General features: G+C 40.1%; 2 protein-coding genes across 6 annotated transcripts in view; one reads left to right on the forward strand and one right to left on the reverse strand.

Moving 5' to 3' along the window:
• Positions 1-2,313, reverse strand: part of IL36G (interleukin 36 gamma) — a 192,097-nt gene extending 189,784 nt beyond the window's left edge. The window contains exon 1 of one of the 5 annotated variants that reach the window (XM_063594690.1): positions 294-507. Coding sequence is in view for 1 of the 5 variants with exons in the window: in XM_057301239.2 (XP_057157222.1) it covers positions 294-678 (385 nt within the window). In the remaining 4 variants the exon portion in view is untranslated. Of the gene's footprint in view, positions 58-293 lie in introns of those variants that run through there. The other 4 variants (XM_055107397.2, XM_055107399.2, XM_055107398.2 and 1 more) reach the window with 4 other exon arrangements.
• On the forward strand, positions 1-27,143 carry CKAP2L (cytoskeleton associated protein 2 like). The gene is made up of 9 exons (XM_003804505.5): positions 1-310; positions 2,320-2,386; positions 4,132-4,183; positions 7,529-8,766; positions 12,257-12,464; positions 18,158-18,313; positions 22,247-22,310; positions 23,999-24,188; positions 25,957-27,143. The coding sequence occupies exons 1-9, from the start codon at positions 274-276 to the stop codon at positions 26,180-26,182; spliced, it is 2,238 nt and encodes a 745-aa protein (XP_003804553.4). The 5' UTR covers positions 1-273; the 3' UTR covers positions 26,183-27,143.
• The last annotated feature ends 358 nt before the right edge of the window (positions 27,144-27,501 follow it).

Raw genomic sequence — 27,501 nt, forward strand, 5'->3', positions numbered from 1 at the left:
AGGAGCACTCAGAGGCGGGCGACGCCGCCGCGCCCCGAGGAAGCCGCCCTCAATGCCGAGGTGCGCTGCACGTTCTTCCAATCAAAGGGCCCCAAGGTCGGGTTCTCAAGGCCAGAGCCAATCGCAAAGAGCCTATTGCCTGTTGTCCCGCCCTCCCGTGCTGACGACTAGCGAGTTTCAAACCCGCAGGAGCCAATGAGGACGCGCGGACGCGCGGCACGCCGGTCCTGGCTACAGGCGCGGCGTTTGAAGAAAAACTGTCACTGAGGAGTCATGGTGGGGCCCGGGCCTACCGCTGCTGCCGCTGTCGGTGAGTATGACCGCGAATGAGTTCTCGTTATTCTCAGGCGTTGGAACACGGCCGGGGAAGTAGGAGGCCACCGAGTGAGTTCTTCCCGCGGGAGGTGCCCGTCCGCTCGCCTGCCTAAGTTTCCCCTGGGCGTTTTCCATCCTGGGAGCGCAGACGGGACCCCCGGCCACGGCCCCCAGGTAGACGTCTGGGCCCTGGGCGGGGGAGGCTGTGCGCAGGCCCAGATACCTCACGGGCATATTTCCAGAAAGCCCTGCAGCAGCCTTGCAAAGAGACGTCATTGTCACCACGTTCCGGATAAAGAAACTGAGGCCCCTTGCTCGGATTTTCACCAGCAGTGGGAAGCTGCGCGCTGTCTTGATCCACATTTGGCTCCAGGCAGAGCCGGGCGTGGTCCTGTGTGCCAGGAGGCGGGGTCTGGCTGAAGCCCGGGTCTCCTGCCTCTGGCGGAGCTCTCACTCCTCACCTCTCAGCCTGCGGTGGTTAGAAGTTGATTGGTTAAATCTGCACCCAGGGCTAAGGCTTCTGCGTTCCCTAATCTCTTAGATGTGCTTGGAGCCCTTTCCTACCTTTCAAAATACTCCTGCTCAGATGCCACTTTCTCCAAGATACGCACCGTTGTTTTGTTTCATCCATTATTCCTGTTGATGCCTACGAGGTCCTAGGCACTTTACATAACAAGCTTTAAAGATGGCATTTCTGTCCGCCTTATAGGCTTAGCAGCAGCAAAGTTTGCTAATTTGCTAGAAGTCACGGAGGTGGGACTCCAACCCCCTATGTCAGCCCCTACGCTCTACATTGCCTGCCAAGCTGTCTCTAAGGATAGATACATGAGCATCAGAGAGCAAAACAGGGCAACTCCGTTCAGATGAGGTTAAGAGTCGTTTGGCACCCCTGTCGTCTTTTTGTCTTCCTTCACATCATTATTTAATTTTAACCTTTTCTAGCCACCTACTCCCCTCATTTATGCCCTACCTCTGAACTCCCATACTTCTTTTCCTCTCTTATGGCCCTTAGATTTTACCTTATACTGTAATTGTTGCTGTGTTGATTTTATCTCCACTACTAGTTTGAAAGTTCTTGAAGGCAGAAATTATTGACTTGTCATCCCCTCACAAATGGCTTGCGTAGAAAGTCACCATAGTATAGGTGTCTGCCGTGAGCAGACCGGGCATATTTTATCCTTAGTACCAACAAAGGAAGCCATATAAGGGTTTGTGGGTAAAAATCATCATCCCTGTAAAAAAACAAAAGACATAAGACCAGGCCTGGCTCACCAGCTCAGGTGGGCCAGTAACAGAAATTCTTCAAAACAGACTGTTGTAGCTGAGAACAGTGGCTGTGAGCTCCAGGGTTAGAAAAGCCTGTTTTCAAGTCCTGGAATTGCCACATATTAGCTGGGTGACTTTGGGCATGACATTTACCCTCTCTGAATTTCAGATTGCAAAAACTCATTGGATTGTTTTGTGGATTGAAAGAAATAATGTAAATTTAGGCCGAGTGCTTTGACTTACGCCTGTAATCCTAGCACTTTGGGAGGCCAAAGCAGGAGGGTCACTTGAGCTCAGGAATTTGAGACCACCCCTGGCAACATAGAGAGATCCTGTCTCTACAAAAAATTTTTTAAAAATTATCCAGCGTGGTGGTACACGCCTGTATTCCCAGCTACTCAGGAGACTGAGGTGTGAGGATTGCTAGAACCTGGGAGATCAAGTCAACAGTGAGCCGTGGTTGTGCCACTGCCCTCCAACCTCAGTGACAGAGGAAGACCCTGTCTCAAAAAAAAAAAAAAAGTAGTAAGTTTAAAGAACTTAGTGTAAGCCTGGCATATAAATGATATTGTTGATGTTGATGTTAGCTTGAAGGCACATTTATAGGACTAAGGATTTTATAACATTATGTTGCAAAGCCAAAATCACTACAGAAAAGTGTCATCTTTTAGAATATTAATGAACTGGTTAAAATCTTGAACTAAAGTTATGTCGTTTGTTTGCTTGCCTGTGTTGCAGAAGAGCGGCAGAGAAAGCTTCAGGAGTACCTTGCAGCCAAGGGAAAACTGAAGAGCCAAAACACCAAGTGAGTTTATCTGTCCACAGTTACGCAAGTTTTGTTGCCTTCTTTGTACTAGCAATTTAAAGCCTTTTTGAAACATGTCCCTTTTGCTTAGAGTCTACTCAGACTGCACTGGGATTCTATGATAACGCAAAAAGAGCATTTCAGTCCAGGCATGACAAAAACCCCTGGGCAGTGCTTAGTCCATTGGCAAAGCTTTATGCATTGTTACTGTGTGAATCTCCAAAGGAAGGAGGGAAGAAGGGTCAGTATTACCTACCATGCTGGAAGCTTTGCCTGTTTCTGCTTTTTTTTTGTTGGGGAAGTTGATTCTCATGAAGGCAATTTTTGGTCAAGAACTTGAATGACCATGGTTCTGGCATTTCTTGCTAAGGCAGGAGAGCCAGTTACAATCCATCCTCCGTAGCAGAGTGATACCCTCTGCTCTTGGGTCATTCTCTCAGCATTTACTGTTAAGGTAGACAGAACATGACCACTTCATTTTTATCCTTTGTAGATTCTTACCATCTTTGTCGTGTTATTTGTCCTTTCTTAGCATTAATTAATTTTTTCCCCATTTGAGTTGCTAAGTATTTATTTGAAAATTAATTTTTACAAAGTTAGCTTTCACCCTTTATTTTATCTTGGGTGTTTACTCACCTCTATTTCCTTGATTAAATGAACCTAATTCACTTATTCAACAAATATTTATTTAGTACCTATAACGTCTCAGTCACTTCTGATGCTAGAGATAATGGCGCTTAACAAGACAGACATTCCTGCCCTCCCAGGGCTTATGCTGTAGATGGGAGAGACAAACATCAAACAAGTCATAATCAAAGTCCTTGTTAGTCTAGCAGTTGTTTTTGGTCCATGCAGATTGATTCCTTCTAAATTCGCCTCTGTTTTCCAATCCTTTTTCTGCATTTCCTATCTCACTAGCTATATTTCATGTGTGTCTTGGTTTTTTTTTTTTTTTTTAAATATTTCTTTTCCCCCCTGAAAGTTAGAAAAGATAGTATTTGAAGATACTTAAAACAAGGAAATTTTTTTTTTTTTTTTTTTTTTTTTTGAGACGGAGTCTCACTCTGTTGCCCAGGCTGGAGTGCAGTGGCGCAATCTTGGCTCACTGCAAGCTCTGCCTCCCGGTTTCACACCATTTTCCTGCCTCAGCCTCCCGAGTAGCTGGGACAACAGGCATGTGCCACCATGCCCGGCTAATTTTTTTGTATTTTTAGTAGAGATGGGGTTTCACCGTGTTAGCCAGGATGGTCTCTATTTCCTGATCTCATGATCCGCCTGCCTTGGCCTCCCAAAGTGCTGGGATTACAGGCGTGAGCCACTACGCCCAGCCGGAAATTTTTTAAAGAAGCAGTTAATGGTTTTATTTGGCATTGTGTCTTCGGTGTCTGGCACATTGCAGTGCTCCAGGAATGATGTTTGAATGAGTAAGACTATATAAATATGAAGGAAACACATGTATCTCATTAATATTGTGAGAATGCTAGATTTATGTATAGACAGTCTCTGTAAGGATCACAAGGCAAAAAAAAAAAAGAGTAGGAGCAGTTGGTGGTCTCCAAGGGGGAGGATACAGAACTAAAGAAATGATGATAAGGAGACTTTATTGAATATAATTTTGAATTATTTTGCCATTACAGAAATTCTAATTATTTAAAATTCTATTCATAATTTTTAATCACTGTACTTCCCAAGCTTAGCTTAGAATCCTTCTGTGCTGAGGATTAATTTTAATTTGTCTTTTATAGGCCTTATCTAAAATCCAAGAATAATTGCCAGAATCCACCACCTTCTAAATCTGTAAGTAGAAATTAGTCTTTTTAAAAATATGCATTCATAAGTATGATTAGTAATAAAAATAATAAAGATGTTAGCAACCTAAAGAACATGTATTTGAAAGGTATTTCTTACAGATATAAAAACAGTTTGGTTTAATAAGAGACAATCATTTTTTGAAAAGTATGACATACTGTAGTTTAGTTTTATTAACCAAGAAAAGCCTCAAGTGAACTTTAGTCCTCTTGATAGCTAACATTTATTGAATGCTTACTGTGTGCCTGATACTTTTCTGACTTGCATTACCTCACTGAGTCCTCACAATCTTATGAGGCTACTATTAGTAGCCCCACTTTACAGATGAGCAAACTAAGTCACAGAAAGGTTAAATAGGTCGCATAGCTATTAAGTGACAAAGCTGAGAGCCTGTGATCTTAACCACTTTGGTATGCTGCCATGAAGTTAAATAGCTCAGTAGTCATTAAAAGAGAACATTTGCATTGAACCTTCCAAGCCACTTAACAAGTATATGCTTCCTAATCAATTTAATTTAGCTACATTAGATAGAATGGTAAAGGATCCTTAACTTAAAGTTTAAATGGAAGAAATTAGCCCTCTGAAAGAGGCACAGATTATTCATCTGCAATAAAAATCTCACCTTTAGTTTTTTAAAACATAGTTTTTATCTGTGTTCTGAAATGTAACTAAAATAGTGCTTCCTGAAGTGAAAAATTCTCACTGGTGAGAATTTTAATAAGTTTTAATGATTCATTCACCAAATCACTTCAGTCATATTTCAGTCATATGCATATGCATATATAGACATATATATGTTGTATGTATACATGACATTATTAGACACTGTGAAGGATAGCAAAATGTATATAAGGCAAAATTTATGAACAATGGTTTAACGTTTGGGAAGCACTGGGTTACACTTTAACTTTATGCAGATTGAACCAGTATAGTATGCAAGTCTTAAGGAAAAATCTACTGGAAAGGGCCCTCATTCAGACTTCCCAGAGGCTTCTCTGGAAGTTGACAATACTGACTTCAGTACATCAGCTCGTAAATGAGGATGATACCTACCTTATCTGCTTTACACAGTTGTAAAAGTAAAAAGTGAACTCAGGAAGGGAATTACAGAATTTAGGAGAAACTAAAAGCACGATGTAAATAATAGTCATCATTACAGTTATATAATGCTTGACAATTTATATAACACTTTCGATACATGACAACAATAACTAACACCGAGACATGTTTATATACATTACCTCACTCAGAACAACCATGTGAGGAAGTTGGCCATATGCTTTAATGTCCAAACCAGGACACTTTTGAGAGTAAAAAGCAGTACTCTTTGACCAACAGGCATAAATCAAAACTATCTTGTGAAAACCGGGATATATGGCATCCTTCCTAGATAATAGATACTTTTACTATTATTAATTTTGCTGTGAATCTAAACCTGCTCTAAAAAAGTTAATTTTAAAAAGTAATGAAGTACTGATACATGCTACAACATGGGTAAATCTTGAAAACATTATGCTAAGTGAAAGAAGCCAGACAGAAAAGGCCACATATTACATGATTCCATTTATATGACACATCTAAAATAGGCACATCTATAGACGTACAGAGACAGAAAGTAGACTAGCGGTTGCCAAGAACTGCAGGGAGCAGAAAATGGGGAGTGACTGCCAACAAGTAAACCAAGTTTCTTTCTAGGGTGATGAATATGTTCTGGAATTAGACAGTGGTGATTGCTGTATAATAGTGTGACTATACTAAAATCCATAGAAGTGTGCACTCACTAAAATGGTGAATTTTATGGTTTGTGGATTATATCAATTTGTTTTTAATATATAAGAAAGCAACTAAAAAAACACATTCGGAAGCTTTCATGCCAACATCCCTCCACCTCTTCAGTAAGCAATGATGGAGAGATCCGAGGTGTATATAAATGTTGGTGCTCAAAGATTAATCCAGATATAGCCATTGTGGGTATACCATCCATCTCTCTGCCTCCCACTCCCAACTCCCCTGTTTCACTGCTAATAACACCACACACACCGCTATCATCCAGAGTAGACATCTCTTTGCCCTCAATGCCAAGTGGTTCTGGTTAGACATCCTCTACATACTCGCCAAGTTTATGTAGTGATTCTTCACAATATTTGTCAAATCAAAAATAGAGTGGTAACTCTAGCATTCCCATATCTTACCCTGGAAACATATTCCATAAATCTCTGTGAAATTCTCCTTTCTGAGTAATTGCTTTCATGAGAGATGCTCAGGAATTCATAGTGGCTTGCCCAATTACTTACCATATGAATTCTAAACTCCCTTCCCTAGTTTTCAAAATTCTCTGTAGTCGAGTCCTACCTTTCTTATCCAAACTTAAACCACATGACTAAACATTTGCTTATTATTAACATAGACTCTAACCTTAAAACCCTGTCCTGGCTGATTTTACAAATATGACTATTAAGATGTTACATGTTTATTGAGAGCTGTGGCAGCATATCTCAGGCCTCACATCATCTGCCACCTATCTCCTTGTCACTGATCTCCGGGATGAGACAGAGGTTCTTGAGTGATACTGTGATGTTTACAAAGGCAGTGGTTTAAAAAACATATAGTGTGGCTATACAAAGTACTAGGAGAGATTTGTTGGGAGGTACCCTAACATAAGTTCATTACGTATGTATTTTTTCAGGGTCCTTTGGAGGGCACTTAGGATATAATAGGCATTCAACAACTACTGTTTGAGGCAAATTCATTTTTGAAAGAGCAAATTTTGTATATTCACTGCATCTCTGCTTAATTCTGTCAAGCTAAAAGATTCTAATATACTTCTGATAGGAACTCAAGTTGTAAAAACTACCTATTAGGACAGGTGTGGTGGCTCCTACCTGTTATCCCAGCACTTTGGGAGGCCAAGGTGGGTGGATCACTGGAGGTCAGGACTTCAAGACCAACCTGGCCAATATGGTGAAACCCCAACTTTACTAAAAATACAAAAAAGTAGCCAGGTGTAGGGACATGCGCCTGTAGTCCAGCCACTTGCGAGGTTGGGGTGGGAGAATTGCTTCAACCCAGGAGGCAGAGGTTGCAATGAGCCAAGATTGCATCACTGCACACCAGACTGGGTGACAGAGCAAGATCCTGTCTCAAAAAAAAAAAAAAAAAAAACACAAAAACTACCTATTAGTGAGTCTTTCTTTACTTTCTGAGGATTCAACTTTCTTAGATGAAATTCTAAAAATGATTATTTTTTTTAGCATGTGTTAAACACAGTTATTATTTTAAAAACAGTAAGATATGTTAAGGATTTTTTAATATGTATTTTCTCTGTTTTTTCAGACTATTAGACCCAAAAATGATGTTACCAACCATGTTGTTTTGCCTGTCAAACCTAAAAGGTCCATCAGCATTAAACTCCAGCCCAGACCACCTAATACTGCAGGGTCCCAGAAGCCGAAGTTGGAGCCACCAAAACTTCTGGGCAAAAGGCTGACTTCAGAATGTGTTTCTTCTAACCCGTACTCTAAGCCTTCTAGCAAGAGTTTTCAACAGTGTGAAGCTGGATCGTCCACAACAGGAGAACTGTCAAGAAAACCTGTGGGGTCACTTAATATAGAGCAATTGAAAACTACAAAGCAGCAGTTAACAGATCAAGGAAATGCTAAATGTATAGACTTTATGAATAATATCCATGTTGAAAACGAATCTTTGGATAACTTTCTAAAAGAAACAAACAAAGAGAACTTGCTCGATATCTTAACAGAACCTGAGAGGAAGCCAGATCCTAAATTATATACCAGAAGTAAGCCAAAGACTGACTCTTATAATCAAACCAAGAACAGTTTAGTTCCTAAACAAGCCTTGGGCAAAAGTTCAGTTAATAGTGCTGTTCTGAAAGATAGGGTTAATAAACAATTTGTTGGAGAAACACAAATCAGGACTTTCCCAGTAAAATCACAGCAACTCTTTAGAGGAGCAGATCTTGCAAGACCAGGAGTAAAACCCTCAAGGATGGTTCCCTCTCACTTTATTCAGACCCTTAGTAAAGTTCAGTCATCAAAGAAACCAGTGGTCAAGGACATCAAAGATATAAAGGTTAATAGGAGTCAATATGAAAGACAAAATGAAACTAAGATACGGTCATACCCTGTTACTGAACAGAGAGTGAAGCACACCAAACCCAGAACATACCCCAGTTTGCTTCAGGGTGAATATAACAACAGACATCCAAACATCAAGCAAGATCAGAAATCCAGCCAAGTTTGTATACCTCAGACATCATGTGTACTGCAAAAATCAAAAGCCGTGAGCCAGAGGCCTAATTTGACAGTTGGCAGATTTAATTCAGCCATTCCAAGCACCCCTAGCATAAGACCAAATGGAACCAGTGGTAATAAACATAACAATAATGGCTTTCAGCAAAAAGCACAGACTTTGGACTCCAAGTTGAAAAAGGCTGTTCCCCAGAACCATTTTCTGAACAAGACAGCTCCCAAAACTCAAGCTGATGTCACAACCGTAAATGGGACCCAAACAAACCCAAATATCAAAAAGAAGGCAACAGCAGAGGATCGAAGGTACTTTGCTTTAATTCTAAGCTTTTGCAACTTAAGATGATTAGGCAAATTGACCATCAAGAAGACTAGGTCAGGAAATAGGCCATAAATAATGGCTCCTAAGTAATTTTTAACTACAGTCTGAAAAAAGATTTGAAGCAAATATAACAAATATTAAGACTTGACAGGGCTAGGTGGTACATACACATGTTATAAATCATTTTCTGTAATCGTATGCTTAAAATAGCTTTTTTTTTTCTTTTTAAGAAATTGAAACAGAATGGATGAGTAAGAAGTAGGGGGTGCAGATGTAGACACTCGTTCAATAAGTGCCGTGCTAGACTGAACAGCAATAGAACAGATGAGTGAGTTCACATAGCTAGGAAGTGAGAAGATGGTAATCTCTTGTCAAGCAAACCAGTGGTTAAGTTCAGAAAAGTTACCAGGGAAGAACCAGAAACTTCCATGAGTCTGAGTGGGCCAAGTTTTGGCAAGTAAGCTCAAGCAGGAGCAGTCAGTTCAGATACAGAGTTCAGATGGTAGAAATCAAGATCTCAGGCCGGGCACGCTGGCTCATGCCTATAGTCCCAGCACTTTGGGAGGCCGAGGTGAGCGGATCACCTGAGGTCGGGAGTTCAAGACCAGCCTGACCAACATGGATAAACCCTGTTTTTACTAAAAATACAAAATTAGCCAGGCGTGGAAATCAAGATCTCAGGTTGGTTAATATTAACATACATTGATTAAAACTGAGCCAGTGGATTTTGTACACGTTCTACCCAGGACCAAATTAGTCTCATGAAGTGGGTGAGCCTCCCAGGAGAAGCACGTATGTATACCTGCTTGAAGTAGAAAATAAGGAAATTTCTGACGAGTGAAGGGAGCATGTAAAATTAGATGGTTGCTAAAAAGTGTAGCAGGGTGAAGCAAGGTACAGCTTGGTACAGCCCTGAACACCACCACCAAGCTCCTTGCCCTCCTGAAGAGACAGTAAGTAAACAACTTAATTCAGGGTGCTATGATCAAGAGAGTAGGGCTGGAATGGCTGCTTTAGATAAAAGGATCAGTAGAAGTACTTTCAACAGCAATGTCTGAGCTGAGACCTAAGTCTGAGAAAAGACTGGTGACAAGAAGAAAAACAATCCTGAGCAGAAAGAGAAGTGAGTGCAGAGACCTTGAGGTGGTGAATAAGGAAGTCAGGGTCCCAGCCCTGGAGCTCAGTCTAGGTCAGACAACAGAGGATTGGTCATAAGACTGTGTTGCAGGTTGAACATGTTTGATTACAAAAGAGAAGGAGTCTAGAGAGGGAGAGATTCATTCACTCATTCTGTAGGTGTTTCTTCAGCACCTGCAGTGTGCCAGGCGCTAGGAGACACAGTGATGAGCACACAGTGAGTCTTTACCTTTCTGGAGCTAATTGGTGTATATATAGAAAGTACTAGAGAAACAAAATTATGGCATCGAGGTCCTAGGAGTAAGTTGCCTTTAGAAAAGGAAAGTTCCCTCTTCGTTCATGATTAGAAGGAAGGCTAAGGAGATAGGGAAAATGCTAGGAACATGGAGGAAGCACATGCCAAATGTCTCACCTTGTATCATCAAGTAGGTGGTTGGAGTGAAGGTGAGGGGGCAGTATTTGGGGCTGAAATAATAAATATTGCATGGATGTTGCTCTGGAGTCAGAAATGAGAGTTAATAGCATTCATTCATTCAAAACTTAGTTATTGGCATTCTGGAAAAAGCAAAACTATAAAGACAAAAAACAGATCAGTGATTGCCAGGAGCAGGGGGTTAGGGGTGAGACTGACTACCAAGGAGCATGAGGGAATTATTGATAGTGTTGCAACCATCTTATAGCTTGATAATAGTCAGGCTTAAATGACTTGATGCATTTGTCAAAACTCAGAATTGCACACTAAAAGGTGAATTTTACTGTGTGTTATTAAATACCTATGTGTGCTAGGCACTGTGCTGGGAACTGGACTGCCAAGGTTTCTGCCTTCATAGAGCTTACACTCTAGTGGAGGAGACAGAAAACCAACACATTGACTAAATAAGACACGGTAATTACAGGTAATTGCCTCTTCATGGAGGTGTCATTTGAGGGGAGGACTGAAGATGCAAGACCTTAAGGCAGGAATGAGTCTGGATCAAGAAACTTCAAGGAGGCAGGGTACAATGGTTCACGCCTGTAATCCCAGCACCTTGGGAGGCTGAAGTGGTCAGATCACTTGAGGTCAGGAGTTTGAGACCGGTTTAGCCAACATTGTGAAACCCCATCTCTACTAAAAATACAAAAATTAGCCGGGTGTGGTGGCACGCGCCTGTAATTGCAGCTACTTGGGAGGCTGAGGCACAAGAATCACTTGAACCCAGGAGGCGGAGGTTGCAGTGACCTGAGATCATGCCACTTCACTCCAGCCTGGGCAACAGAGCAAAACTGTCTCAAAAAAAAAAAAAAAAGAAAGAAACTTTAAGGATACCTGAGCTCCTGGAGGGGGTGAGTGACAGGGAGACTAGTGTGATACGAGGTTGGAGAGGTAGGCAGGAGCCAGATTACACTGTGCCTTTCTGCCTTGGAAAATATTTTGAATTTTATTCCAAGAGCTGTGGAAAGTTCTTGGCAGTGACACAGCCTGGGGTGCTATTTACCAAAGTAAGAAAAACTTGTAACAGATGCAGAGATGAAAATCAATAACTTTGTTTGTGACAGTATTAAATTTGAAATGCCTGTCAGACATCAAAAGATATCAACTAGACGGTGGGTTTTGCAAAGTTTGGGGATCCAGGGAGAGATCTGGACTGAAATGTACACTTGGAAGTCATTATTAATATGTAGTTGTAATTTAAAGAAACTGGAGCGTCTACATCCAAACATGAGGTCTATATGTCTTGGTGCCCCTACCCCCAAAAAGCAGTCTATCACCTGTTAGAAGCTGGAGTGGAAAATGTGAACAGTGGGGGACACTTGGCACTATCAGAGACCAGCTACTTAAGAGCCCTGACTTTATAGGTCTAGCTTATGAAAGGGTCATGTCTGGTCAAGAGAGGGCTAAGGAACTAGGTGAAGTGGGTCAGTTTACACACCAAGACCTTACTGAGGGTAGAATGCAGGCTTGGTGGGTTTGGGTTGAGTGACAGCTTATGGGTGAGAGAAATGAATTGCTGAGTTAGTCATCTCAAAAATAGAGGGATGTCTTAGGAAAGCAAGTGTCAAGTAGCATATAGTGAAGTGAAAACTTTCTGAGAAAAATAATGAATAATCACGAATTCTATTTGAAGTCTGAAGTGCTGGCCACGTGTGATCTTAGAATCTTGGTGTCTGCCTTCTCGTGGGTGGGCGCAACCCAATGCTGCCATTACCCATTTGTAAATTGTTTTTTAATTCCATTCTCCTGATTTTGTCTGTAGTTGAAAGTATTTAATTATACTCTATCTATACATATTATATACTTTAGCAGCTTGACTATGTTTAAAAATAAATAAAACCACTCTCCCTTTAATTGAATTTCAGGAAACAACTAGAAGAATGGCAGAAATCTAAGGGAAAAACCTATAAACGGCCCCCTATGGAACTTAAAACAAAAAGAAAAGTAATAAAGGAAATGAATATTTCATTCTGGAAGAGCATTGAAAAAGAAGAGGAAGAAAAGAAAGCACAACTCGAACTGTCCAGTAAAATTAACAACACTCTGACAGAATGTCTGAACCTCATCGAAGGGGTAAGTGAAGAAGATAAGCTCCTCCAGCTTTGTCCCAAAGTCTTATAATTTTTAAACATATTCCTAAATATAATATAGGAGAGATAGCCTTCATCTAAGTAGAAATTTAGCTACTCTTGTAAATACAGAGTAATAATAATAATGACATGCCCATAAACAGTGTCTTTTGTGTATCTGTGCTTTTATAAGCACTTAGCTAAGATTATCTCACATAATTATCATAACCACTGTTACTATGACCACTTTACAAACAAAACTGAGGCACAAAGTAGTTGGAAAACTAATCCAAACAAACTGGCTCCTAAAGGAACTTTGCCTTCTTTGGGTATCAAGTTCTGAAGAGTACACATTTAACATTGAAACTGAGGTCAGAAGGCAAGTTTCTATGTAAAGTTGGAGTATTCTAAATACTCTGGGTAGCTACAAATAGTATTTAAGTTTTATCTTGGATTCTGCAGATAAGGATAAAATAGATGGTAGGCAAAGAGTATGATCCTTAGGAGAAATTTTTCCTGAAGGAAAAATATATTAATAAAAAATGATGGAATAAACTTCTAAGATCCTTGCCTAAAGCAAAACTCATTCAGTCCTTTGGCTGGTAATGTTGAACATCAGCAAAAAAAAGGAAAAGTTCAGTTTAAGTCTACTCCAGGCAACATTTTCACAACATCCAGTTAAATATTAACTATTTCTCCTTGTGGAATTAAACTTGAGTTCTTTTTCTTATCCTCTTTTTTTGTTGTTGTATTATTTAAAAAATGAGTACCTTTTTATTATTGAAATCATTTCAAGTAATGCAGATAAATGATCAGCCCTCTCCCTCTACAAACATACATACTTAGGCATCCCAAACTTCTCTCTGGAGGTGACCACCATTGCCAGTCATTCATTCTGTTTTCATGCATGTCCATGCAGTATAGGTATGTAGAGAAATGAAGTATTATATTTTTGTGAGTTGCAATTCTTTTATTCACATTTTTGTGTACTTTGGTTGTCTTTTCTTGTGTTTTCCTAGTACCAATGTTATGCTGACTTAGGCAGATGAGTTGAGTATTTTCCTTTTTGCCCTATAAACTGAAAATAGTTTGTATGACATGAGAATTATTTTTATTTTTTGAAGGTTTGATAAAAACTTGCCCATAAAAATCATCTGGACCGTGTTTCTTTGGAGGATAATTTTGTATATATCCTCTCAATTTGTTATGGGGTCATTGCTCTAGAGTTCATATATCTTGAGTCAACTTTAGTAATTTTGTGACTTTTTAAAGGGATTTTTTCTCATTAATCTTTTTAAAAGACCTCAGGTTTTATTGCCAAAGATTTTTTCTCATTAATCTTTTTAAAAGACCTCAGGTTTTATTGATTATTTTTTCTCTTGCATCAATGTCTGCATCTATTTTTATATTTATTGCTCTTTTCCTAGCTTTTTAATTGAAACCTTAGATCATTTAAAAGTGAGTCTTTCTTTTTTTTTTTTTTTATAAATATGTTCAGTGCTATAGCAGATTTGCCTCCGAATTTTACTTTGGTCATATCCCTCAGATTTGACTAAGTAATACTCTTTATCAGTCAGGATCAAGTCTGAAAAACAAACCACAGAAAGAACGTAATTGGTTACACAGTATCTTATGTGGGTTCTCTAGAAGTGGACCCTAAGAGGAGAATCCATGTGAAAGTAGTTTATTAGGAAAACACTCCAGGGAAAACTGGGAGGGGAGTGAAGTTGTAGGATCAGAAAAGCGAATCCATGGACGGTGACTCTGGCACAGCCCCACAGGGGAGCTCTGGAGACAGTGTGGGTCACATCTCTCAGAATCATCCTGATCAGAGGCAAGGAAGCTACATTGTTAAAGCTTCCATGGTCATTTATTCATGGCTGCCTCGGGCGGACAAGAATTGTCAGGCACTTCTCACTCTCTGGGCACATACAAGGGAGCACAGATGCTGGCTGTGAAAGCACACGGTAAGCCTGTGTGCACAAGATGCTGAAGGGATCAGAAGGGGTGTGGGTGCTACACACAGGGCAGACAGCACAGAGGAACCTGAGGTAATGTGATAACTGTAGGAAGCAGCTTGTACCCACTGGGTCTAGGGGAACAAAGAGAGGTTAGGGTATCAGAACCAAGAAGCAGGAGAGACAAACCCTGGTAGAAATGGGACTCCAACTGTAAGGAAGGCATACTACCCAGCAGATGATGGAGGAGAGGCCCTGCAGGGCTGGGGCTCAGATTTTGAGGAAAAGATGCTATCCATTTGGTGCTTCTGCTCTGAAGCTGCACAGGGAGGTGGGCTCTGAGGGGGAAAAAAAGATGCTAGAACCAACTGTTACTGCCAGGGTGAGGGACCGTTGCTGGGGTGATGAAAGCAAATAGGAAGAAGTAAGTGTCTTCCTTCTCCATCCCTGCAGCCTCCCTCTCGTGCCCCCAGCTGGCAGAGCTGAGCAGGGAGCTGCTGCCCAGCAGAAAGTTTTACAGTTTCATCCCCAGCATCACAAAGCAGAGGATGGGGTTTGGGGCCAATACACAAAAGCTTCATAACTGACATATCTTCTCATTGTTCATTTCTAAATAGCTTGAGATTCCCATTTTGAGTTCTTTAACCCAAAAAATATCTTAGAAAAGTATCTTTTAATTTCCAGATGTGTAGATTTTTTTGTTCTGCTGTTAATTTCTAATTATATTGCATTGTAGTTGGTGAATGTGTCCTATGTGTACTCTACTTGATGGATTTTGTTGAAGTTTTCTTTGTGGCCTTAATATCTGATCATTCTTGGTAAATGTTCCAAAAGTGTTTGAAAATAATGTATATCCTATTTTGTTTATTTGATCTATTGCTTTCTGAAAGAAATATGCCAAAGTCTGTCACTGGCACTGTGATTAATCGTTGACAATTTCTCTTCATATGTCTGTCAATTTTTACTTTCTATTTTTTAAAGTTATGTTGTTAGGTACAGAAAGATTCATGACTTGCTTTGATTTCTTTCGTCTGATTAATCTTGCCACACCTGCTTTTTGTTGTTAGAATATGTCTGGTAGCTCTGGTAGCTCTTTTTCCATCCCTTTACTTTAAGCCTTCATGGGCTGGCTTATTTTAGGTATGTCTCATATAAATGCACACAGTTAAATGTTTTAAACAAATTTGAAACTCTCTGCTTTTAAAAAGCAAATTTAGTTCGTACACATTTATTATGATTACTTGTATGTTTAAACTTATGCCTGCCATTTTATTTTGTAATTCAGCTTACATGAATTATTTTTTCCTCATTTCTGTGTTTAATCTAGTTTTATTTCATAAAGAAAATAATACACTGAAATGAAAATAAAGTGATAGATGTAAGCTCAAACATGATTTGCAGAATATATATCATATTCTTCTTGCAGTTCCTTTTTTCTTTTTTTTTTTTTTTTTTAAGAGACAGGGTTTCACTCTTTTGCCTAGATTGGAGTGCAGTGATGCCATCATAGCTCACTGCAACTTTGAACTCCTGGGTGGACCCAAGTGATCCTCCACCTCAGCCTCCTGAGTAGCTAGGACTACAGGTACACACCACTACACCCATTATAGTTTACATTTTTTTGTAGACACAGGGTCTCACTGTGTTGCCCAGGCTGGTCTCAAACTCCTAGCCTCAAGCAGTCCTCTGCCTCAGCTTCCCAAAGTGCTGGGATTACAGGTGTGAACCACCCACTGCACCTGGCCTGCAGTTACTTTTATTTCAAGTCTTTCATGTGAATTCTAAAGTTTACTCACTAGTGACTTTATGATTTTTGAATGGCAAACCTTTTGAGTCTGTATTCTCGTGAAACTTGTTATTTTGCCTTCATGCTGGAATCATAGTTTGGCTGGGGGAAATTTCTTAATTTCAGCTTGTTTTCCCTGGAAAAATTTAAGTGACTGCTTCATTTTCTTTCTTGCATCTGGAGACATTTGTTAATGTCTCACGTCAGTCTGATTCTCATTCCTTTATAGGTAATTCTTTTCTTCCCCCTCTCTGGAAGCTTGTACGATTTTCTTTTTATCTTTGGTTTTCTGTTATATTTTTTTCTCCCATTCATCCTGCTTAACTATCTGAGAGCCTTTTCAACCTGAACAACTGTTATCTTTGTTCATTTCTTGAAATTCTTCTTCTACAACCACTTTGTGTGTTGAACTTTTTTCCTTCTAGAAACTCTCTTAGATGGATATTGGAGTTATTGAGTAATGGATATATCCTTCAGAACTCTAAATGCTGTTTTCATACTGTTCACTTCATTGTTTTATTACACTGGTTTCTAGGAGGATTTCACAGCTGAATTTTCAGCTCACAGATGTATTCTTCAGCGCTGTCCATGGCAGTTGTTCTGCCTTTCTGTTGGTTATTTTTCATAACAGCCCATTCTAGTTTTAGGATAGCAATACTCTCTCTTATCACTCTGAAGATATTGACTGTGATACTCTTAAAAGTATTCCTCTTTGCTCCAGTGTTCATTCTTGTTTGTTGAGTTTTATGCCTCTTTCATGTAGTGTTGGTTTTCTCAAATGTTAGTGATTCTCAATTGTGAACTTACCTTTGCGTCTCCCCCATTTCTAGCAGTAGAAGGTGCTGCTTGGCTGAGTGTGCCAGTACCTGGATTTCTGGGCATGGTAGTGCTCCCCATTCCTCTGGGTCCATGTCACTGTCCTGCTTACGGCACAAGCCAGAAGGGAACCAAACCAGTGAATCCATTTCAAAGTATCTTTTTGTGGGATTTAACCCTCTTTCATAAACACCTGCATAAATCCCTGACACTTACACATATACACCCCTATGACGTTCGCATGCCTGTGTCATTCTTTACACTGCTATTAGTCCTATGGAAATTCTCATCACTACTCAGTGTTCTCGTTATTATAAATATGGAATATTATGAATATGTAAATGTTTAGGATTTGTTTTGTTTTTGTACCATGTAAAAATGAACATATTTCTTACCTTCAGCTATGATAAACATTTTCTATTTGGTCTCATATAACTCTTAAAATTTAATGATGAGGAAGCCAGGCTCAGTGGCTCATGCCTGTGGTCTCAGCTACTCGAGAGGCTAAGGTGGGAGGATTGTTTGATCCCAGGAGGTAGAGGTTGCAGCGAGTTGTGATCGTACCACTGCACTCCAGCCTGGGCAACAGAGTGAGACCTTGTCTCAAAAAAAAAAGAAAAATTAAGCCAGGCATGGTGGCTCATGCCTGTAATCCCAGCACATTAAGAGGCTGAGGTGGGCGGATCACGAGGTCAGGAGATCAAGACCATCCTGGCTAACACGGTGAAACCCCATCTCTACTAAAAATACAAAAAATTAGCCGAGCATGTGGTGGCATGTGCCTGTAGTCCCAGCTACTCGGGAGGCTGAGGCAGGAGACTTGCTTGAACCTGGGAGGTGGAGGTTGCAGTGAGCCGAGATCACGCCATTGCACTCCAGCCTGGACGACAGAGCAAGACTCCATCTCAAAAAAAAAATAATAATTATTATTAATCTCAAATCATTAAAATGGATAATTAAAACAGGTGCATTTTATTACATGTACATTGTACCTCAGTAAAATTGAAATTTTTTTAAAAGTTCAAAAATATTAGTGATCAAACCAATTTCTGCATACCTGCTGTAATAAATATTAGGAGATGTGAGACTAACAGTGAAATGGCAATAATTACCTCTGGATATTTTGGTTTATTTCAGGGTGTACCTTCTAATGAAATACTTAACATATTGTCCAGCATTCCTGAAGCTGAAAAATTTGCTAAATTCTGGATCTGCAAAGCAAAGTTGTTGGCAAGTAAAGGCACCTTTGATGTTATTGGGCTATATGAAGAGGCCATTAAAAATGGGGCAACAGTGAGTATCTGTCTTGGGTGGGTAACTTCTTAAAATTCTCTTTCATGTGAGTTCTCTGTTGTTGTTTGTAATATGATGGTTAGAAGTTTGCAACATCAATATCCAATACTTATAAAGTCATACCTTACCATAAAGAACTTAAAAATATATTAAACCCAATACATCAACATCCTTAAATCAATAATTCAGAGCCATGGCATGAAATAACTTTTAATTCTAAAATTTAGAAAAAAAAACTATATAATTATTATTTACAAACACTGCATCAAATAGTTTTATAATGCTTTTCATTAAAATGTCATTTTCCATGTCATGTTCCATATTCTGTGTGATACCTTTTTCCATAATGGTTCAAAATCAGAATTGTACATGCACATAGTTTAAGCAGTCAAGTAGTTTGATAAGTTTCATTCAATAAGATCTCTGCCTTCCTTCCCTCCCATTTTCCCCTTCCTAGAGCAAACTGATTTATTTTTATATTAACCTCTATAGTTTCAGAAAACGTGTTTCTGTTTCTTGATTTTTCAGTTTTAGATATGATTTATGGACTTCCAGCTATGCAGAGTGAAGATTTAGCCCTCTTTCACACATACATACACAGATCCCCAGCACACACAAATACACACCCCTATTTACCATCCTTATAGACCTTTGCCATTCCTTATACTTTCATTAGAGTCATGGAAATTCTGGTCACTATTTAGCATTCACATTGTTATGAATATATAAGAAATATATGGGCTGGGCACGGTGTTTCACGCCTGTAATCCCAGCACTTGGGGAGGCCGAGGCAGGTGGATCACAAGGTCAGGAGATCGAGACCATTTTGGCTAACATGGTGAAACCCCGTCTCTACTAAAAAATACAAAAAAGTTAGCCGGGCGTGGTGGCGGGCACCTGTAGTCCCAGCTACTCGGGAGGCTGAGGCAGGAGAATGGCATGAACCTGGGAGGCAGAGCTTGCAGTGAGCCGAGATCACGCCACTGCACTCCAGCCTGGGCAACAGAGCAAGACTGTCTCAAAAAAAAAAAAAAAATACATGAATATGTTGAGCCATGCAATATATACTATGATTACTTTGCCTTTCAAGCACAACTTTCTACTTTTCCTGGAGTTATTGTCTTGTTTTGCCTTTGCTTAGTTTTCTGAGTATTTATTATATAATTAATTCACAAACTCTTCTCTAATTGTCTAAGTTCCTCAATACTTTGAAAACATCAGATATTCTATTGATTCCTTTTTCTTAGATAAAGAGCTTTCTCCTAGACCCTTCTGGCTTATTCCAGACTGAACAAGTTACTTTTTACTGCCGTCTTCACCAGCTGTCTTTCTGGGATCTCTTTACCATCACCTTTAGATTCCCTTTACATCCTTCTTAAGTTGGGTGGATCCCTTGTTTTTAGAACCCATATTAGTTTTCTTCTTCCTACATTGTCTATTTCTTCTCCAATGTTTTTCATTTCTTTCTCTCTTGTTATTGTTTGTTTGTTCTTTTTGTTTTGTTCTCTATTATTCTTTAAAGGCTTTACACAGATGCTGGTGAAACTGGGCTGTTTGCACATATAAAAGGTGGGTCTGAAAAAGCTTATTTAAAGCCCGAGACACATGGATGGGGCTTCAACACAGGGTGATCTGGCTGAGTTGACTAGTTAGAAAACCCTCAATATCAGTATCTTTAGGTCTTTCCTCTTAAGCTGGTCAAGTTATCTGGAGAAATCTGTTCCAATCTCCTTCCTGGGAGCTAGACACCAGGCTGCCAGTGCTGTGGGAGAGAAGAGAGCAGGGAGTCTCAACCCTCAACATAGAAACTTTTGCTTATCTCCTTTTCTCAGAAAGCACCCTATCCTAATCTTGCATGATATCCCTCAGAGACTTGCAGAATACATTCCCAGTTTTCTGTTAGGATGAAGGGAGTCAGACACAGTTACTAGGCTGCATGGAGTTTAGGGGTGCAGGGTGGATTTGGAGGTCTGACTGCTTTTTGAACAGATGCTAAAGAGTCCTCCTAATTTGGGCCCTACCACCCATTCCTTAGCCTTTCTGTCAGGTTGTTTCTTAGCCACACTGCCAGCTTGGGATTCACCTCTCTCAAGTAGATCAAATTGTTTACCTCTCTTCCTTCTGCACTGCAGCTTCCAAAACCTTATTGTCATTTCTTCTCTCCTATGTTTTGTGGTTATTGCCTCTTTTTAATCCCTTTATTATCCTTTCAGTCGATTTTCAAGAGAGATTAGAAATAAACGTATATTTAATCCACCATCATTAACCAGAAGGCTATACAAATATAAAATATGCTTGATGAATGTTGTATAGAATTCACTCTTTGTAATATATTCTATACATTTATTCCCATTCATTTAGCTGAAATCATAATTCTATTTTGGATTTTGAAAAAATGTATGGAAAGCTTTGCTTTTATGCTTTATTGTCAGTTTATATCTATTTGATACAGAGTTCCAGGTAAGGAAGACAAACCTCCAACTATAGTTTTCTTGTGGGAAAGTGCAGCTTCTGCTTCATGGCATGGTTTACATACTTGAAAAATAAAGCCTATCTCAGATAATTTTATCAGAAAATTACTTTTCCCTGAAGGTTTTTTCTTCTAAGTATGTTAACAAATAAAAGAAGAAAAACAGGAAAAGCTGGAGAACATTACCCACAATGCCTACAAAGATTGTATCTGGGCCAGGCGCAGTGGCTCACCCCTGTAATCTCAGCACTATTACCCACAATGCCTACAAAGATTGTATCTGGGCCAGGCGCAGTGGCTCACCCCTGTAATCTCAGCACTATTACCCACAATGCCTACAAAGATTGTGTCTGGGCCAGGCGCAGTGGCTCACCCCTGTGATCTCAGCACTGTTACCCACAATGCCTACAAAGATTGTATCTGGGCCAGGCGCAGTGGCTCACCCCTGTGATCTCAGCACTATTACCCACAATGCCTACAAAGATTGTATCTGGGCCAGGCGCAGTGGCTCACCCCTGTGATCTCAGCACTTTGGGAGGCTGAGGCAGGTGGATCACTTGAGGTCAGGAGTTTGAGACCAGCCTGGCCAACGTAGCGAAACCCCGTCTCTACTAAAAATAGAAAAATTAGCCAGATGGGGTGGCGCATGCCTGTAATCCCAGCTATTCGGGAGGCTGAGGCAGGAGAATCACTTCAACCCTGGAAGTGGAGTTTGTGGTGAGCTGATACCGCACCACTGCACTCCAGCTTGGGTGACAGAGACTCCATCTCAAAAAACATTGTGTTTGGGGCCAGGTACAGTGGCTCACTCGTGTAATCCCAGCAGTTTGGGAGGCCGAGGCGGGTGGATCACGATGTCAGGAGATCGAGACCATCCTGGCTAACACGGTAAAACCCCATCTCTACTAAAAATACAAAAAATTAGCTGGGCGTGGTGGTGGGCGCCTGTAGTCCCAGCTACTTGGGAGGCTGAGGCAGGAGAATGGCATGAACCCGGCAGGCAGAGCTTGCAATGAGCCGAGATCGCGCCACTGCACTCCAGCCTGGGACAGAGTAAGACTCTGTCTCAAGAAAATATATCTATATCTATATATAAAATGCATTTTCTGTGTGGCTAGCTTTACATCATTGGGCCAGAATCTTTATGTAGGAATACATATTTGACAGTATTATACAAATCAATAGGAAAATAGAATTTGATGTAGACAAATTACATTATGGACAACTTTAAATACATCTGTTCATTAAGTCGAGTGTGCCAACACTTAATCAGAATTTTCTCTGTTCCTTTACTTTTCTCATGAAGCTATAAAACTGTCAAGCTAGACAAAAGATTTATAGTTAGACAAGAGATTTTAAAAGGAAACTTTTATTATAAAACATGTATTTGAAGTTAAAGTTCCTTAGCAAATTTTTTGCATGAATGTTTTTAAGATTTTGTATGTTTTCTTCCTTCCTTCCAGCCAATACAAGAGTTGCGGAAAGTTGTTCTTAATATCTTGCAAGACTCAAACAGAACCACAGAAGGTACTATTATTTTTGTATTTAAATTCATCTTCTCTAGCTGTACCAGTAAAAATCATCCAGGACATATAGGAAAAAGAAGAAAAGAATCATCCCCTGAAATGCTTCTCACTTCTTGGTTTCCATGACCTGGCCCTTTCAGCCATTGTCATCAGCTGATTAATTTGTATTATTACAAGTAAATGCACTGCTCAATACTGAACAAAGGTTGTTTCCACCAAAACAGCCTAGACTGGAGTGTCCCACTTCCTTGGAATCCTAGATGGCAAAGACAAACAGCTCTTTGCTGGAAGAGACTGAGGCAGAAAGGAGAAATGCCTTAAGTTACATGTTTAATCATAATAAACCCACCAACATACTCATCTAAATTTGTGTTACGCTTTAAAAATAGCTATCTCAGGCATCTCTTCAATTGGATGACCATCACTGTCAGTGGTCATAACCTTTAGAAGACTCTTCTATGAGACATATATTGTGCCAAACACGAGTGACATTATAATTGCTTACGATACTTGTTATATGAATGGAAAGAAAAAGCAAGCTATCTTTAGAAAATAAATTGGATTCTTCTTGTTATCTTAAAAGGTGACAAATCTTTTTCCTTTAATAATAGATTTAGGCTGCATACGGTAGCGCACGCCTGTAATCTCAGCACTTTGGGAGGCCAAGGCAGGTGGATCACCTGAGGTCAGGAGTTTGAGACCAGCCTGACCAACATGGTGAAACCCTGTCTTGTCTTAAAAAAAAAAAAAGAAAAAAGAAAAGAAAAATTAGCCAGTTGTGGTGGTGCGTGCTTGTAATCCCAGATACTCAGGAGGCTGAGGCAGGAGAATCGTTTGAACCCAGAAAGTGGAATTTGGAGTGAATGAAGATCACGCCACTGCACTCCAGCCTGGACAACAAGAGCGAAACTCCATCTCAAAAAAAAAGAGTAGATTTAACTGGGGAACAATCAAGTCATGTAGCTAAGTAACCCACTACATGTGGTAAGAAGGACATAAAATAGATAATAGTAGATTCTTTGAGAATGAGGCTACAATTCAGTTATTTGGTTAAAACATGGCAGTGTTCTTAAGAGGAATAAAAAGAGAAGACAGGAATCCATGCCTTTGTTGCACCCTATTGACCTCACTTAGGGTGTCAGCCTCTAGCCACAGTGTGCCTGGCACAGTCTGATTTCCTTCCTTTCATTTTGGTGATTGTGTTTGGGCTACCATGAAAACTATTAATGCAAGACAGTTTTTACCCACTGTCCAAGGCAGTAACCATGTGGTCATCCTGGGGAGGAATGGGATTGGGAGGTTGTGTGAGTTAACCTTAGTGAGTCAAGAAAATTGATCCAAGGTGTGGTGTAAGGGTAGAAGGCCAGTGATTAGTCCCTAAGAGAGCTCTCTTGAGAGTGAATAGGAGACTGGACATATGTTCAGAGTCTTGAAAGGGTGTCAAGAATCTACGTACAGCAGTCTCGGGGGCTGGCTAGGAGGGTACCCTGGTGTAGCAAGACACTGCTACAGAGCTTAACGTGAAAAAACAAGTTATAAGTCACACTTCAAATTAATCACTATTCAGTATGTGGAGCCCATGAAGATCACTGGGAAATCATTGTATGTATGTATTTTTCATGTTATTGACTTTTAGTTGAAGTGTTAAATTGGTAAATCTTACTTTCCTTCATGATCTTACATACACAGGGATTACTTCTGACTCTTTAGTTGCTGAAACTAGTATAACATCAGTGGAAGAGCTGGCCAAGAAGATGGAATCTGTGAAGTCTTGTCTTTCTCCAAAAGAGAGGGAAGAAGTCATGGCGACACCCCGAACAGCCAAGGCAGAACAGCATAATTATCCTGGTATCAAATTACAGATTGGTCCAATCCCTAGGTAAGCAAACTCTAAAGCAGACTTTGTGTTCACAGACTTAATTCTAGTCCAAGTCTCAATTTTTCCTTCACAGATCTAGAGTAACTGAGACCTGACCTGCAGTGAGGAAGGTGCTGCCAGAGTCAGGAGGGGTATTAGAATGCATTCACCCCCGTCCTATGGTCTCGCCTACCTTTTCACTCTCATTTGTCCTGCACTTGCAGATCCTACCTGCCTTTCCTGCAAGTCCTGACACAGCTGGGTATGGTTGGGGTGATAAGATGGGGCACAAAGTCCCAAGCGGGAGCAAACTCTGTAGCTGTGGGAGAAAAGGGACAGTGAATACCCCTCTAAGAATGGAGATCAGTGGAGTATGTACTAGTCAGAGACTGCTCATAAAGTCAGAAACGTTTTATTTTTTAACAAGTATAAATTTAAGGCAGAATCCATAGTAATTTAAGGAGCCGTGTCAGGGCGTCAGTGTCATTTTCTAAAATGTGAGTGTAGCACCACTCTTCTCTGATCATGATCTGGAAAGAATTCCAAACAAGGGCACCAAGACAACAGTTCTGTGTTTTAGTTCCCTGGAAAGCACAGCCGAATCTCTTCCAGTCCTAAACTCTCTGACACACACCATTTTCCCACTACAGTCAGCTCATAAGAGGATGAAAACAGTTCAGTTCATAAGTGGATGAACTACAGTCAGCTCATAAGTAGATGAAAACAGTTAATCGAAAAACTACCTCTTAATGGCTCTAGAATTCACAAAACCACTAATTACATTAGCCTAAGGAAAACTAGCAGGCAAGTCTGCCAAGATTGCACCATTGCACTCCAGCCTGGGCAACAAGAGTGAAACTCCATCTCAAAAAAAAATGAAAAGGCTGGGCACATGGTGGCTCACGCCTGTAATCCTGTCACTTTGGTAGGCCGAGGCAGGAGGATTACTTGAGCCTAGGAGTTCAGGAGTGGCCTGGACAGCATAGGGAGACCCCAACTCTATGAAAAATAAAAAATTAGCCAGGCATGCTGGCATACGTCTGTGCTCCCACCAGCTTGAAAGGCTGAGGTGGGCAGATGCCTTGATCCTAGGAGGTTGAGGCTGTAGTGAGCTGTGATCGCACCACTGGACTCTAGCCTGGGCAACAGAGTGAGACCCTGTCTTTAAAAAGAAAAAGCTAGAAAGAATCTTAGAATTCATTAATTCAACCAAATTTGGTATTAGGCCCCATTTCCTTAAAACTTGTCATCTGTTTTGAAAGTTTATAGAATAAATGAACACCAACTGCCAAATATTTGACTTCAAATAAAAACCACACTTCATACTTCATTCAATAAATCCTTATGCTTACACCATCCAAGAACAGATGGACACCACCCAGTACATTCTGGAAATCAGGGAAAAGCCTTTTTTTTGAGACTGGGGTCTTGCCATGTTGCCCAGACTGGAGTACAATGGCATAATCATAGCTCACTGCAGCGTTGACCTTCTGGGCTCAAGCAGTCCTCCCACTTCACCCTCCTGAGTAGCTGGGATTACAGGCGTGTGCCACCATGCCCAGCTAATTTTTATATTTTTTGGTAAAGATAGTGTGTTGCTATGTTGCCCAGGCTGGTCTCGAACTCCTGGAAAAAGCCATCTGAAGATGAAAGCTGCTCTAGACATATGTCTTGTATCACCCTATGTTAAAATGTCTTCCCTGTTTTATTATTGAATAAGAAACAAAAAATAATAAAGATAATTTTTTTAAATGATAAGGTTTTTAATGCATCTCTTGCTGTCTCTCAGAATAAATGGGATGCCGGAAGTGCAAGACATGAAACTTATCACTCCTGTACGGCGTTCGTCGAGGATTGAGCGAGCAGTGTCCCGCTACCCAGAAATGCTGCAGGAACACGATTTAGTAGTGGCTTCTCTTGATGAACTGTTAGAAGTGGAAGAAACAAAATGTTTTATATTCCGTAGAAATGAGGCGCTGCCTGTAACATTGGGGTTTCAAACCCCTGAATCATAATTTCTTGATGCTTTTTTTAAAAAAGGTGTTTCAGAACCAACATAAGACAAGAAATATTCTTGTCCAAGTGACCTGGAAAAAAGTGTGTAATAGAGAGGCATCGTGGATGCAGATTATGGACGCTCAGGACTTCAGTAATTCACTGGGCTTACTCTCAAATTTTATCTCCCCATGGGAAAATCTTTGCTTTATGTGTTTAAGACCAGTTTGCCAGTTTTACAGTATACATAAATTTCAAACTTTTGAATATTTACCCTACAACTATGATAAATATTTATACTTTATTGATCTACTTTAATCCCAACATAGTTTTTTATATCAGAAGGTTGGTCCCACAATATAATGGGACTTTTCTTTCTGCATCCACCTTAGCAGAGGGCAAGTTCTTTCATCGTGGAAGATCTGAACTTTGACGCTAGCTTGACAGGCTGAATGGACCTTGACAGACGGCCAAGTCAAAACCCCTCATTTTACAGATGAGTTTATGCTAGCTGTGCCCTTGCTCAGAGATCATAAATTTATGTGTGATCTTTGACTTTCATCACAGTATCCTTGTAAATGAGAGAGAATTCTTGTTTTTTCTATGCCAGGTCTCCTCAGATGAAACACAATCCTGAATTGGCGTGGTCGTCTAGCTTTTATATTCAAACCTAGTTTTGCATTTGTTACTCAGAAACACTTCAAGTAACAAAAGGGGGGCAGGGGAGAGGGGTGGGGAGTGGACACTTGCTTCTTCAGTTCTTTGCTCAGCTAGGGGATAGCTGGCCTGAGAAGGCAGTGCAAGCCCCAGAGACTGTTGTAGGTTGCTTTTTCTTCCTCCTGGGCAACTATTTGTGGAAAGGTTTTACCTTAGTCATTATGTAAATATAATGTGTAGAAAAACCTAGTCAACACATTTTAAATTTTAGCTTTCTTAATATTTAAGTATTATCTTAAAACAACATTAAATTTCTATTAGTTCCTGCTTGTTTATCTTATTTATTATAGAAAACCATGATAATGGCTTTGCATAGAGAATTAGGAGTTTGTCTAAGGATATACCAGTTGGCTGTCCTAAGAAACCTCACAAAGAGCATTCATTACCAAGGAGAATGGACTTTGATCAAAGGTCTATCAGCCTCATCCAGGAACTAGATTTTTTTAAGGGAAGCAGATCTATTTCTGAAAGTCAGATTTATAATAAAGCTCAAAAAACTGAGCTATAAACCTGTAATACCAGCAGACTTTCAATAAGAGACTCTTACAACTCAACTGTGGAAAAACTAATAATTAAAAATGGGCAAAGGACCTGAACAGACATTTCTCCAAAGAAGACATAA

Source organism: Pan paniscus, chromosome 12, assembly GCF_029289425.2.
Source record: "Pan paniscus chromosome 12, NHGRI_mPanPan1-v2.0_pri, whole genome shotgun sequence".
Lineage (NCBI taxonomy): Eukaryota > Metazoa > Chordata > Mammalia > Primates > Hominidae > Pan > Pan paniscus.

What these genes read in the sequence shown, in the direction of transcription:
- CKAP2L (XM_003804505.5), top strand. Translation starts at nt 274, where the DNA reads ATGGTGGGGCCCGGGCCTACCGCTGCTGCCGCTGTCG. An exon ending in TACCGCTGCTGCCGCTGTCG is followed by an intron (nt 311 to 2,319) that starts GTGAGTATGACC and finishes CCTGTGTTGCAG; the next exon opens with AAGAGCGGCAGAGAAAGCTT. An exon ending in CAGATTGGTCCAATCCCTAG is followed by an intron (nt 24,189 to 25,956) that starts GTAAGCAAACTC and finishes GCTGTCTCTCAG; the next exon opens with AATAAATGGGATGCCGGAAG.